The sequence below is a fragment of the Lepisma saccharinum genome, chromosome 29, assembly GCF_977018435.1.
Source record: "Lepisma saccharinum chromosome 29, izLepSacc3.1, whole genome shotgun sequence".
NCBI classification, from domain to species: Eukaryota; Metazoa; Arthropoda; class Insecta; order Zygentoma; family Lepismatidae; genus Lepisma; species Lepisma saccharinum.
The window spans coordinates 45646700-45661569 of record NC_139257.1 but is presented as its reverse complement, the minus strand read 5'-3'; the positions used below and the strand labels follow the sequence as shown (position 1 = coordinate 45661569).

The 14870-nt window shown below is 36.7% G+C and overlaps 1 protein-coding gene across 5 annotated transcripts in view; it reads left to right on the top strand.

Moving 5' to 3' along the window:
• The window catches only part of barr (non-SMC condensin I complex subunit H), a 41556-nt gene that overhangs the window by 15469 nt on the left and 11217 nt on the right, over positions 1-14870 (top strand). For all 5 annotated transcript variants that reach the window (XM_083114568.1, XM_083114569.1, XM_083114571.1 and 2 more), the window contains exons 6-10: positions 2344-2608; positions 5649-5828; positions 7739-7948; positions 12128-12329; positions 12999-13122. In XM_083114568.1, the coding sequence (XP_082970694.1) occupies positions 2344-2608; positions 5649-5828; positions 7739-7948; positions 12128-12329; positions 12999-13122 (981 nt within the window). The remainder of the gene's footprint in view (positions 1-2343; positions 2609-5648; positions 5829-7738; positions 7949-12127; positions 12330-12998; positions 13123-14870) is intronic.

Genomic DNA, 14870 nt, shown 5'->3' with positions numbered 1-14870 from the left:
GTATTATGACCTTCCAATAGGGATGTGCCGAAGCCGATTACTAGAGGCACATATTTTTGGTAAATAAAAAAGCAAAATTTCGGTACAAAAATGGAGTCAATTTCAGGTTCAAAAGCGGTAAATAAAATACAATATCGGTGTTATAGCGGTGAAAAATTGGATGAAAAGTGGTATATAAAAATACATTTTGGTTTTAAAATTGTGAATATAATCCTAAATTTGATTTAAAAACTACACTTATTCCACGGAATTAACATTTCACTTCTAATAGCACATTTATGTAGTTATCAGAGTATTCAGTTTATTTCTGTGTAAAGGAGTCCATTTTTGCTTCTCCAATATTAACAGCAGAATTAATCAATTTTCCGGGAATTACATAACACTCAGGATAATTCAGACGTCAGAAGGTGTCGCGTCGGTGAATAAACTCTAAATTTCGTGTTTAAGATTTAATTTAGCTTTTTGCAGTTCATTTCGCATTATTTCGTGACAAAACATGGTCACAAAATGCAGCTCACACTTTTCAAAAACATGAAAAATTAACACTACAATGTGTTTTTTCACATTTCGTTTTTTCGTCAAAAACGAAATATGCATGCCCCTACCGATTACAGATGTATGAAGATCGGCAGAAATTGACATATCGGAATCGGCAAAAGTCCGATAATTAAACCGGTACAGATTATACTAGAGTTTTACCTTCTAAGTTTTATATTCTAGTTTTGTAAGATTTATTGAAAATTTAGTTATGATTTGTCATTATTGTAGAGTTTTATAATAAAATTATTGCAAACTCATTCAGAGGATCAACCTAACTATAAATTGGAAATAAAACAGTACATTACTGAACCAGGATCTGCTGTTGTATTGGAAATTCAAAAATGAATATTCAAACCTGAAGCAAGTGCTGAGAAAATACTTGAGCATACTTGCTGCATCAGTATTCAGTGATTGAGTGTTCAGTGTTTCTGAACAGATTTGCGATAAGAGAAGAAGTAGGTTACTTCCTGAAGTGCTTCCAAATCTCGTGTTTCTGAAGTTGAATCTGGCAGAATAGGAATTCATTTTGCATTTCAAAGAACTGCTTGTGTACTAATAAATCTCGAGGTTCACATTACCTTTTGTAGATGCAAATGTACATTCCATATCTTGAGAATATATATGTATATACATACGATATGCAATAGAAATGTACATACTAAATTTATTTTTGTGATGCACAAAATAACATCCCATTTCTGTTTAATAATACTATGTATCGAAATCGGTTAAATATCGGTATTGGTTCCAAAAATTATCAGTGAGTACATTGGCATAGGTAAATTTTCAGCTTCGTCACATCCCTACCCTACCTTCCAATATATATATAATTTGGATAATTGCCTGCCTAGTTCAGTGGTTCTCAATTTTCAAGAGACTACAGCCCAGTAAATTTATTTCTTAAAAGCCAATGCCCTGGTCCCAATAATTTTACTTGTAAATGTATTTCTTATCTTTTAAACTTTATACATTAATTAATGTGCACTCTTAATGAAATAGATATTCAAAATAAATTAAGGAATAACCATAGAGAGTGCTACTTCAACTGTGTCTCGACTTGCTGACACATAAAATTACATTCCAATTAGTTGTGAACCACTAGCTGTAAAGGAACTCTTGCAGCCTGGCAATTGTGTTCTCAAGTTTGCTGCACAGCAAGAAGGAAGCAGCATGGTTGCCCGAAAATAGATTTCTGTGCATAATTCAGTTCATCCAAACTGTTTACATGCATAGTTGAAGAAGCTTATCCATTTACAGCCATTTTGTATGATGCAGACGATTCTTTTCAGTGCTGTTATATATTGCTGACCTAGCATTATTTTTTACAACTTTTTGTCAGTTTTCATTTACTATAAATTTGTTAATTAAGGTACTCACGTTTTCCGCGAAGCTGTTTTACATTATTTTCTATTAATTTTGGTAGCCACTGCCACCATGGTGGCTACCGAAATTAATAGAAAATAATGTAAAACAGCTTCGCGGAAAACGTGAGTACCTTAATTATCTATTAGCACGTCTCTCATTCCCATAGTATATAGTATGAATAAATTTGTTGGTAACAGTATCATTGCCAGCATTGGTTATCAACTCGGAGCTTGTTACAACAGATGACAAAGAGATAGGTTCCCCCACAAGTCTACTACAGCTTGTTTTGGTTGATGTCTATGATACCTCTATGTACAGCATATCAGATACTACTCATTTTTATCTTGTGTTAATACTCCATGTATTGTTATTACCTGTTACATCTTTTCTCTGTCTCGTAAGTTGTATATCATAAATGGAGCTTTTTTTTGCATATAGGTTAAAAAAAGCATGACAGTGGAGCAGAACATTAAAAATATAAACCGCAACAAATCAAACGTCGAGCTTCAGGTGGACCCCCTTTTTAAAAAGCTAGCCATCAGCGAGAGCTCGGCAGGTGGTTGCACTTTCTTGACTAGCCTGAAGATCATGGACAACAGGATGGAGGTGCTCCTGCACTCGGACGTGCCATGGCCTGTGAGTGAGGATCAAGATGCCCACAGCCAACAAGAACCAGAATGTGTTTCCATAGCACGATTACAAGGTATGTGTTTTGAAAATTTATGGATGGTTTGTCAAGAGAGTCTACTTGCCTGATTCTTAGAGGTGCATATTTATAGTGAATAAAGTATCAAAGGTTCTCTTGCATATCCAGGTGGACAATTTGGAAGCTACTTGAAAAGAAGAAGTAGCGGGTTCCGGTCATGAAAGCCAGAAAACAGTGGCTATTGGATCAGATGCGTTGACCACGTGTCACCCAATTAGAAGCCACTATGCAGGATCTGGCCCTTCAAGGGCTGTTGCGCCACAGAGTTTAATTTTATGGTATCAAAGTTTCGAAAGTGTAGATTTCCTGGTGACATGATTCTAACAAGTGTTCTCAGATTACCAGCCAGGTTAAATTGCTGTTAGTGTCCAACGTTTCGAGTGCATACATTGCTGTCATCATCAGGGAATGTGTAATTGGAGATCAATATATGCTTAAATGGATGAGTATGATTGAGTGGAGCTTAGACTCGATATTGTGATTGTAGCCTGGTGTTTTATTGGCAGATGTCGTGCTTTTACAGAGAAGCGGGTTTCAGACATGACTGAACTGGAGTCCCAGATGTCGTGCTTTTACAGAGAAGCGGGTTTCAGACATGACTGAACTGGAGTCCCATGTCTCTGTTGGAATTCGCGCTTTCCCGGGAAATGGCTACAGTTTTTCTTTACTCTTCTCTCCCAGTAACTGGCATGTTTGGCTATGATTTTTGGTAACTGGCATGTATGGCTATGATTTTTGGTGTCTGCAAATAGAGCCCTGTGGCCCTTGGTGATGCTGTGTTGTGCTAATCTTGACATTTCTGGTTGGAACACACTGGTGTAGTTTTGATGTTCATTTCGTCTCTAATGCATCCTGTTTGTCATGTATATGATGTACCATATTCACAGGGTATTGGTATACTCCTGGAATACAGAGTTCCAGGTCATTTTTGACTGAGCGGAGATTGGTTCTTGGTCTTGAATGGTGGTATGTGGATGGTCTTCACCCCATGGCTGGCGAGAATTCTGCTTAATTATTCTGAGGTGTGTCCAATAGTTGTAATGAGACGTTCCTCTTCTGTGTTGCTGTAACAGAGGGGTTGTGCGGTTAAGGATCAGTACTTGGTACCCTTAGGCCATGTCTCCATGTTTGGCTGGTCCAGATTGTGAAGGATTAGCATTTCTAAGAACCACACTGTTGCTTTTGTTGGTATCTGCTGAGATGTATAAGCATAGCTATTTTCCAGGAAAGGAAGTCTCAGTAGGGACATGACTCCCTCAGTCATCCCTGAACCCACTTCTCCATAAAAGCACAACATGGATTCTTTCGAGTGTTGAAACGTGCCTCCTGTTGTTCCAAAAGACAGATTTATATTGGCTGAAAATTACACTTAATATTGCATAAAGTAAATGGAGAATATTTAAAACATGCAATAGATTTCACAATGAAAGCTTGAGCTTGCATTCTGTATTGATGACAGGGATGTTAGAGTGACAGAAATGTCAAAATTGCTATTGTCAGAATCCAAAACAGAGTACAGCATCAACAGAATACAGATGAATGGAAAATCTTTGGTATTTAACACAAGGAAGGAAAATGTAGTAATAGGAGAAATATTGAATAGATGTAGAAAAATGTTTGAAAATATGGAAATTATATGTACAAATAACTTAAATATGTAAAATACATGCTAGAAGCTAGGGATGGACCGATATGAAATTTTGTCCGATACCGATAACCGATATTTAGAGGCACATATTTTTGGTAAATGAAAAAGCAAAATTTCGGTACAAAAACTGAGTAAATTTCGGGTTCAAAAGCGGTAAATAAAATAAAATATCGGTGTTATAGCGGTGAAAAATTGGATGAAAACTGGTATATAAAAATACATTTTGGTTTTAAAATTGTGAATATAATCCTAAATTTGATTTAAAAACTACACTTATTCCACCGAATTAACATTTCACTTCTAATAGCACATTTATGTAGTTATCAGAGTATTAAGTTTATTTCTGTGTAAAGGAGTCCATTTTTGCTTGTCCAATATTAACAGCAGAATTAATCAATTTTCCGGGAATTGCATAACTCTCAGAATAATTCAGACCTCGGAAGGAGCCGCGCTGGTGAATAAACTCTAAATTTCGTGTTTAAGAGTTAATTTCGCTTTCTGCAGTTCATTTCGCATTATTTCGTGACAAAACATGGTCACAAAATGCATCTCACACCTTTCAAAAACATGAAAAATTAACACTACAATGTGTTTTTTCAAATTTCGTTTTTTCGTCAAAAACGAAATATGCATGCCCCTACCGATATTCTACCGATCCAATACAAAATTAGAAATTGTCCTTGAAGAACCTGAAAGGTTCATTGACCTCCTTAATAAATGTGTGTTTCGAGGTGACTGCAGTTTAAAAAGAGATTGCATATTTAGACATTTACTTTTTTAGAAAGTAGGGCATGGATATAATCCATAAAAATTACAACAATATGGCAGAATTTTGCACTAAATTATCAAATATTTATCGATATATCGGATCGGTAAAATAATCGGTAATTTTACCGATATATCTATATCGGCCGATACCGATATAGTACCGATTAATCGGTCCCATCCCTACTAAAAGCTAATATATGGAAAATACAAATACCTTTTTTGAGTCCGCTTGTAATAATTTGCCAAGATAAGGTTGATTATAATGCCATATGGACATACGTGTATGTACTTACAAATTAATCAGTTTCCTGGTAATAACAATTCACTGTATTCCATAATTATTTTAATATGTTTTTTTTAGCAAGTTAAGGGAGAAAAGAGTTTTGTTGTAGAGGAGCATGTTCTTGTGAGGCAAAATTATCATTTTTTTTCTAAGGCTTTCTAATAGCGTTTTCAAGGTACTCCCGTTTGGAGTGTAAACTAGAATTACATTTTCCTTGAATAGGGAGTATCAAATTATATTCTCTCTCTGGGTGCTGAAATCTGTACATTGTGCTGGTTTTGAAAAATAATTAACTGAGAACCTTAGCCTAGATTCAATTTCTCATTTGCATGTTTCAGAGCTTAACAACCATGCCATAGACCCAGTGTTTTCGGCATTTTCGTTCAGGAATTGGTCTGTGGACGACGAACCAGTGGATGATAATGTGGACAGATTGGAAAAGCTTCAGAAGGACACGGAACATGCTTTTGACATGATGGCTGTTCCTGATGAGGATCATTTCCAGGATTTACCGGAAGGTTGGTGTGATTTTTCATTTTTGAACCTTTTATTGAAGTAAAAAATTTGCAATATGAAATAGTTCATGGCACAGAGGACACACTAAACTTACTGAAAACGTATGAGCAAAGTGTGATTCAACCAGAGGCCAATCCTGGTATTTGTATCCTGCAAAACTCCTGTATAGTGATTTGGCATTATTTCAGTGGAATACTTATTTTTAGTGATGCACGTAGCAGAGAACTTACTGACTCCATTGTACTCGCCAATAATTTTTTGGACTGATTCTGATATTTAGCAGATTCCGATGTACACCTATATGATTAACCTTTAGCGGACTGACATCTTGTGCACCTGACTTTGAAATGGAGCTGGCGCCATTTCAAGCGTGCACTTTCGAAACTTGCAGCGAATACAAAAACATCGTAACTCCAGAACTAATTGTTGTAGACAGAAGAAATTAGTTTTGTTTTCTTTCAAAAAGATAGGGCTTTTAGCAGAGGTAAAATTTATTCATTGTGCCTCCCAATCATTAGTATTAAAGGAAGAAGAAAGATGAATTATTTAAAAAATAAATTGTGCCCTCCTCAATAGAGTGAAGTGAATGGGGAAAAAAATGTAGTATGTAGCAGTGGTATATTCCTACAACCGTGGAAATTTTTTTTGAAATCAGACTGATACTTCTTGAGTAAAAAATAATAACATAGAAAGTGACAGTGTTGCCAGCTTCGGGACAATGTCCAAAATTTTGCTTCTAGCTTCGGCCCTTTGGAAACTGGATGGACCAAGTTTGAAGGGAAGCACGACAAAAGGTCACTCTATCAGGATATGTAATGCCCGTGGAAAGAAACCCTGAAAGTTCAGGGTTCAGAAATTTTGCTTAATTAATTAAAATTTCAAACTTTGGGCCTTTGCTGCCGCTTCCCCCTGGACCCTTAATTATCAGATGTTACTTAAAATGTTGCTTTTTACTCATTCTTACGTTTAGAATTTAATTGTTCAAAAAGATGCAGTGGTTGAGGAGTTACAGCTATTTATCTTCAATTTATCCCATTGCAACAAAGGGCTATTTGAAACAGTGCTTGTTAATAATAGTAACAATGGATATATTGTTTTGTAATTCGAGTATATAATACCTTTAGATGTAAACTAATGAACATAAAAGACAGAAGTGAAATTGCTGTTGTGCGCTAATATGTGGTTTGAGCAAATTTCGACAATCTAGCCTTTGCTCCTGCATCTAAAACAGTATGTGCAAGGTAACGGAGAAGGGGGGATCAGGTATATCGCCATGGGAGTGAATTATTCCTGACAAGAAAAGTAAATTTTAAATACTACCAGGGATCTTTACTCTTTTTGGCACTTTATGCGTAAATATAATAATTAAAAATTCATATTTTTTTGTACAAGAATCTTTGTTGGGGAGCAAAAATATCACCAACATGAAATTTCAGTAAAGCCATTGAAGCTTTGGAAATACATTTTTCGTGTGAGGAAATGAGTAATGTAGTTTGTAGCTTTGTTTAATATTGTATTTATAGATATTTTTCATTATAATGCTAATTTATCTCCTCTCAAAGGAGAGTAGATTTCCTGTTTACACATAAATCCAGCAAAGATGGACCCCATCAAAAAAAGAAGAAAGTTTAATTCACATAATACAAACACATTGTTATTCGAGCAATACTGTAATATCAAACTGGCCTGAAGATTGTTTTTCTTGTACAATTAATGATAGATGTTGTACACTACATTTTCTGCCCATATACATGATAATTTCCAATAGACCTATTATTTTTCAGGTATGTAATTGTGCGACTTAATTCCATAGTGCATCAATTTTGTCATTATGGTGCTTGGTTGAGGCCTCGTTAGCACAAGAACGATTAGCTTCTCTAGATCAAGCTCCACTTTTTCTCTCTTTTTACAGATAACATTGGTGCAGATGTCTTTGGGGACGAAGAGGAAGATCACATTGAAAGAACAGTTGCTATTGGTTGTCACTCAGCAGAAAATAACAAAACTGTAGACATGAGAAAATTCTTAGCTGTTGTCCCACAGGAATATTCGTACTTTGAGAAGTGTGCGCTGTCAGCATGGGCTGGCCCAAAGCATTGGAAGATTAGACCTTTCTCAAAAGGTAAGACCATGGCAACATAAGGATTTGTTTTACAAGAAATTAGGGATGGGACCGATTAATCGGTCCTCTATCGGTATCGGCCAATATAGGCATATCGGTGTATCGGTTTATCGGTAAAATTACCAATTATTTTACCGATCCGATATATTGATAAATATCTGATAATTTAGTGCAAAATTCTGGCATTTTGTTGTAATTTTTATGGATAATCGCCATACCCTACTTTCTAAAAAAGTAAATGTCTAAATATGCAACTTCTTTTGCACTGCAGTCGCCTTGAAACACACATTTATTAAGGAGGGCAATGAACCTTTCAGGTTCTTCAAGGACCATTTCTAATTTTATATCGGATCGGTAGAATATCGGTTATCGGTATCGGTAAATTTTATATCGGTACTTTATCGGTATCGGCCAAAAAATTCATATCGGCCCATCCCTACAAGAAATTGTCTATGTTGAAGGATAAATATTTGTCTCAGTACGATTCTTTAACCTCAAATTGACATTACTTATTAGCAAAAGGAAATTGTTGATGATATACGTCCTCTTTAACCTGCTAAATGTTTGAGTCAGCAAGTGTAGCCACTCCCGAGTACAGTTGGGAGCTGAGAAGACTGCGAGTGCGGGGTGAGGTTCGGCGTGAACGGGGAGGAAGTGTGGGGAGGGAAGCTTCGACTTGGTGTTCAATTTTTCAGTGTTGTCAAGCATGCAGAAGTCCCTGTAGGAAAGGGTGATAATTTGATAATGGAATCGGGACTTACAGTGTGAGGTGCAGTCTGGCGTTCGGAAAAGTTCGGAACCATTCGTGAACCTCCATGGATGACATCAGCCACGGGACATCTCTCAAAGACCAGCAACGGCATAGGAATTCACACTTCTTCCGTGTTTTCGGAAATAAATTTGTTTTAAAAATCAAATGAATGTTCTGGCGTGTGTGTATAAGTAAATGTATATGTATAGAGCGGACTATATCTAGTAAACTGGGTTGCTGAAGGTTAACTATCAATAGAATTAACATGCAACGAAAAGCGGGAAAGCCGGCTCGGGGGTTGAGCAAAGGTTTATTCAGAATTTTCTATTTGAGGGGTGTAAGTTTGTGGTTATGGGTGTGAAAAAGTATACTTAAGAGCCAAAAATGACCATAAATCTGTCCTTTTATAAAAATTGTGTGGGGTGTTAGGGCGTAGTTGGTGGATAAATCACTGGGGCCGAGACATTACAACTTCATGTTCCATAATCCGAAAGTTGCAGAAAAGCGATGCTACATACCAAAATGTAAATACAAACGAGAGAAAATGTACTACTCTGCATAAGTTAAAATTAATTGATCCATGTCCAGGAAAGAAGCATTAACAAGACGCTAGGAAATAACATGCACACACACTTGCTTTCTTAATCACGTTGGAAGCAGATTGCTTTGATTTGTGAAGTTTTACTCCATTATTAATATTGCTTTCACTTCTTACTATGTAATAATATTCCATTCCTTTGCAATGCTTTTTCGTACCATGCCTTGTTTATTTATGCCACTGCCACCCTGAAAGGAAGACGAGCTGGCTGCACACGGCGACAACAGGCAGGTCAGTTTCGCATTCCTCAGCCTCCCAGTCTTCTCAGCTCCCAACTGTACTTTTCATTAGATTTTAAAATGCTGGACAGAATTGGCTACAGTGGAATCCTGATGTTACATTTTCCCACATTATGTATTGAATTGTCATGGTCCCAGTAGAGCATTTCACTAGTAAAATAAGCTCAATCAATTAATCAAGAGCATCATCATAATAATTCTTCGCCATTTCCTGCCTCTGGCTGGGTCGGCATAGAATTCAAGCCTCTCCATTTTTTCCTGGTCTTCCAACACTCCTCTCTTTCCACAGTGTTCCAATCTTGTCCTCTTCTCCTAACACTCTCCACTATCTGCTCTTTCCACTGACATCTTGGTCTCCCCCTTGGCCTTTTTCCCACTCCTTGTGCATTTTAAGCTCTTACTCTTTGTCTTTCTGCACCCATTCTCTTCATGTGTCCGAGCATGAAGAGCATATATTTTCAAAATTTCCTGCATTTTAATTTTTTATTAGCTTTCTCCTCTCCCCCAGAAAAGCACAAAAAAATCGAAGTTCCATGTATTTTATTACATTAAGGATTTGAAATATTGAAAGCACACAAGCCACTGTCATGTGCTGTGTGCAGGAAAGTACATTTTTATTTACTACTTATTATTATAAATAGGACATTTCCTAATTTTAACAAGTGGTGACATTTAGTAATGTGCAGGATAAATTTCCAGCAGTTGTAGCACAGAAAACTTCTAGAATTAAGCACTTTTAATGTGCAGGTGTTCAAATTATTCCTCCTGCTCAGGACCTCAAAAATCAGAAATTATTTTCCAAAGTTGTCCAGGATAGGATTTTTTCTGGTCCTGTTACTGGCATTTCAAGATCTGCACACATCCCTAAGCTGTGCGTCAAGTTAACTTTGCAGCAGGTTTTCGCATATATAGATCCACAAACGTGCGCACAAGAATATAGTTCCGCTGAGAAGGGTTCTAATCTGACACAACTGCATACTTGCAAGAAAACAGTTATTTAATTTGTAAAATACAGACAAAATAATGCATCCATTAGCAGGTATGGACTTGGTCGGTTGCAATCACTGTGCAGACGAACTTAGATCTGCAGATTCACCAACTGGAGTTTGTATTGTGCTAAAGAATCGCTGAAGATCAAGAGCGAGTCGTGCGAAACTGAATATGTTGCAGAGCACGTGGAAACCGTGATAACAGTGTTGCACATCCCACTATTTTAACCCTATTCAGCGCGTGGTTTTACCCGAGTACTATTTTGGATATCAGCCTAAAGGAAAAGTTCTTCAAAGTCAATCAAGTTGTTTTAAATACATATTCCTCCTTACGGCAACAAGATCAAAATAAAACAGGTCGTGAGGTGATTTGCTGGAAACAATTGTTTATTGTTTGATGACAAAAGAATCTCAGCGGTATTAAAATCAAGGGTACATTGAATCAAGGGTGGAAGGATACAACTGTGCAAAACCACCGCCAGGGCTGAAGCAACCAAGGGGGAGGGGGAGGCTTATTGTTTCACCCACTGGTGGCAACGAAGGCGCATGTTTACTGTTCCATTCAAAGAAAGGGAAGGATGATTATCAGCAAGAAATGGACAGACCAAGATTTGAATACTGGTTTAATGAAGTGATTTTTTTATTTCTAAACCAAAAACAATAATTTGTCAAGAGGGGTCTATCGTTCTTTACTCCTTTGTTTTTTCTTGCTCTAAATATACATGCATGCTCTCATGTTTCGAAGATATTTCGCGATTTATATTAACTATGACACATTTATTACATAATCTATGCGCAGAATGAAATTTTATGTTTCAGGAGACAAAAAGAAGCAAAAATACATTCCCGCTTGACATGCATGTGACATGCATGTTGGCAACACTGCAGATTTTCTCAGTGTCTGCAATGAAAGCAGCTTGGCGGTTGAAGCAAGACTGGCACGCAAGATTCTGAGCTGATTTCTCGTGCGGATTGATACATAAAATCTGCTGCAAAGTTAGCTTGACGTGAGGCTTAGAGACATTATTTTCCCAACTGCTCATTTGCATCATCAGACCTGGGGTGTAAGGTCCCAACTGCTCATTTGCATCATCAGACCCGGGGTGTAAGGGGTGACCTTCCACGTAGTACACCCAAATGTCAACCTCACTTCCACGTTAGTGCACCCTGGACTGAAGACTAACGAGGCTCTGGCGACTGGCCCCATGGCCAGTATAATTTTGTTTGTATTGTCCTGTTCTTTTGTCCTTATGTGTGCTGAGTGCCCCTTTACAGCCTCAGCTTTTAACGAAAGTCAGAACATTTTAATTTTTTTTAATTATGCAACGTTAGAGTTGTTATGTGTAATGATAAGGGGCTGGCCCCCGTATAATGTGACGGGAGCAAAATAGCCTAAGTGCTGACGCTCCCAAAATTTTAAATTCAAATCAAATCAAATCAAATCATCATCAGACCCAGTTGAAAGAGTTAACCATTTTGGACCGATTCAACAAATTATGCAATCCACAGTACTGTTTCTTCATGGAACATTCGTAGTTTTATATTGTATCACCGCAGTTACTGGATTTATATATGTACTTTGTTTGAACTGGTATTTGACAGAATCTGTCTCCGTGAAAGATGCCACCAAAAAGCAGCAGAAGAAAACCATAACACTGGAATTTGAGGAAGGGGAAGATTTCTGTGGGATTTTCCGAATATCAAAGAAATCCACTAAGCTGGTGAGCAAAACGATGAAACAATGGGACGAAGGCAAAATCACGCATCCTGCAGATATTCATTACACGTCTCAAGATCTGTTAAGGTGAGCTAAACAAAAACATGGCATTATCTATTTTTTAAATTTATTTTCTTAGTGTATTGCCATGATTTGATTTTAATTTTAAGCCACAAACAATGGACATACAATACATACTTGTAAATAATTTTTTTCTGAGGAATTGTAAATAGCAGAACTTTATTACAATTTTATAGTGTGAATGTTCTCAAAAGTTTGCATAACTACTTTTTTATAGGTGCAAAATAATATAATAGTTATTTTTAGTGGTTTTTATTTTATCTGCGACGTTTCGTCTTGGTTTCCCAGAACTTTTTTTAAGCTTACACCAAGATACACACGCAGATAAAATAAAAACCACTATAAATAACTGTATTAGATTATTTTGCATTTACAGCATTAATTTAACAATTTGTCATATCCTTTTATGTGATAGTTAAGTCTGAGCCGATGCCACTCATACTGATGCCAGTACTCTTCTGATTCCAGATACTGATATCTAAGCATTGTAACAACTTAACGAACCTAGTGCAGTTCAAAATATTTATTAATTTGAATTTTAATATGTAGGCAAGTCATATCAATTTATCAGTTATTTTTTTATTACATTTTCATAATTTCACTGAGAGTCAGAATCACAATTATCTCTCCTCAAAATCTTTGTAAAACTTATATTGTTTTATTTTCTTTGTATAGGTGCTTCTTAAGGAAAAAAATCTCAGTACAGCCACAATCTTACGCCCAAGAAGTAGATGAAAGCGTCCATCAGTACAATTATAATAATGATTACGACCAAGAAAATTACTGCCCTAATGTTCAGGTAACGTGTTTTTTCCTCGCAGTTGTGTTGAATTAACATGTCAATATGTTGCTTGTGTAGTGTGTTTTGTTTATCCGTATGTGCAAAATTAACACACTAATAAACAGACCTACTTGAAGTATTTTATTTTGGAGTAATTGGTTAGCAATTTTGCTCCTTAAGTTATTTCATCATACAACTCTACTTGTTTGTGTGTCAGAGGGATGAGAAAACTTTTTCAGAAGCTACACATAAGTAGTCTCTAAATTAATTTCATTGAAATAATTCTTAATAAAACTTTATCTTCATTTGCACAGAATATAAATTTAGCTCTTCTCTTAGTACCCTCAATAAGTTGATTCATAAAACCACAATATTTGTCCTCGTTTTTAAAATTGTCTCAGTCTATCAATTTCTGCATGGTACGAGGGACGTTCATAAAGTAATAATTATTACCAAGAAAGAATACAGCAGCGCACATGAGTTTTTCTGAATGAATCAGTCTTTCTCCACATAAAGTCCACCCAGTGACACACTTCCCCTATCAATGTGCCAACTTGCGGATGCCGTTGTTGCGGCTGGGTATCCAGGAAGTTATTCGCCACAGAAATGATGTCGTCATCGTCATCAAAATGCCTCCCATTTAGGGGCTTTTTCAGTTTTTCTTCTTTTTTTTCGGTTTTTTTGTAGCATTTTTCTCTGTTTCATACTTTTGTGGGTTATCTATCTATAGTGTAAATCACCAACCCTGAGACCTTCTGTAAACAAACAGTCTCACCAATTTGATATATCACTCCACGTCAGCTGAACATGGAGACCTTTCCGCACGCATAGAACTCGCCATGTTGAAAGTGGCACTACTTCCTTGCTGTTCACATGATTATTTTTTAGAAAATAACCAATGTTATAAAATATCATTATGTACACAAATCACTAAGGTCATCCAAAGTTACAAAGTACAAAAGAAAGAGCATTGGGTTTAAAGTGAGACGTCATTTATGGCAGCGTATCCCATACTACAAATTGGCCATTGTTTTACCTTACGTAATGAATCCTGGATTTTCGTGTGGATTATTTTACTTCTATGAGTTTGCAATGCTTTCTGCATGCACGTGGTTTTGTTTCAAGGTTGGTGATTTGAACTTTAGTTTTACACCCAAGCCAGTCATGTGATGCAACAAATGGAGAAAAATGCTAATGAATTTTAAATGTGCTGTGGTAGTACTTAAGTTCAAATTACATGCCACAAGTAGCTGTGGTGTCTAAATGTTAAGGGTTGATGATGGGAAGTGTTCTAGTTTAATGGAAGAAAGTATGAAGTAGCACTGAGCAACTTAAAACATATTTATGTCTCCTTATCCGATAGCTGGGCCTCCCCAATGGCGCAGTGGTAGCGTCCTCGCCTTGTAATAAACGGGTCCCAGGTTCGATACCCGGTGGAGGCACATAGTGGTTTGGATCCCACTTTAAACGATAGGTCCAGTCCCGATTAGCCTTACTGTGCATAAACTGGACTCAAAACACCCAACCCAATCCAAACTCAATTATCAGATACAGGGTTCCCACACACCTGGAAAACCTGGAAATCTCAGGGAATTTGAAAAATATACAAATCTCAGGGAAAATCTTGTAATTGATTAATGGTTCCCTAAGAAGCAAAACTGAGGGATTATAATATGCTCCTGTCTGTGGATAATCCAGGCTGTTGTAGCATATTTCTCTTTCAGCAAGGAACTCGTATCTATTTATTTGTCTGTTTCTTGTTTTTA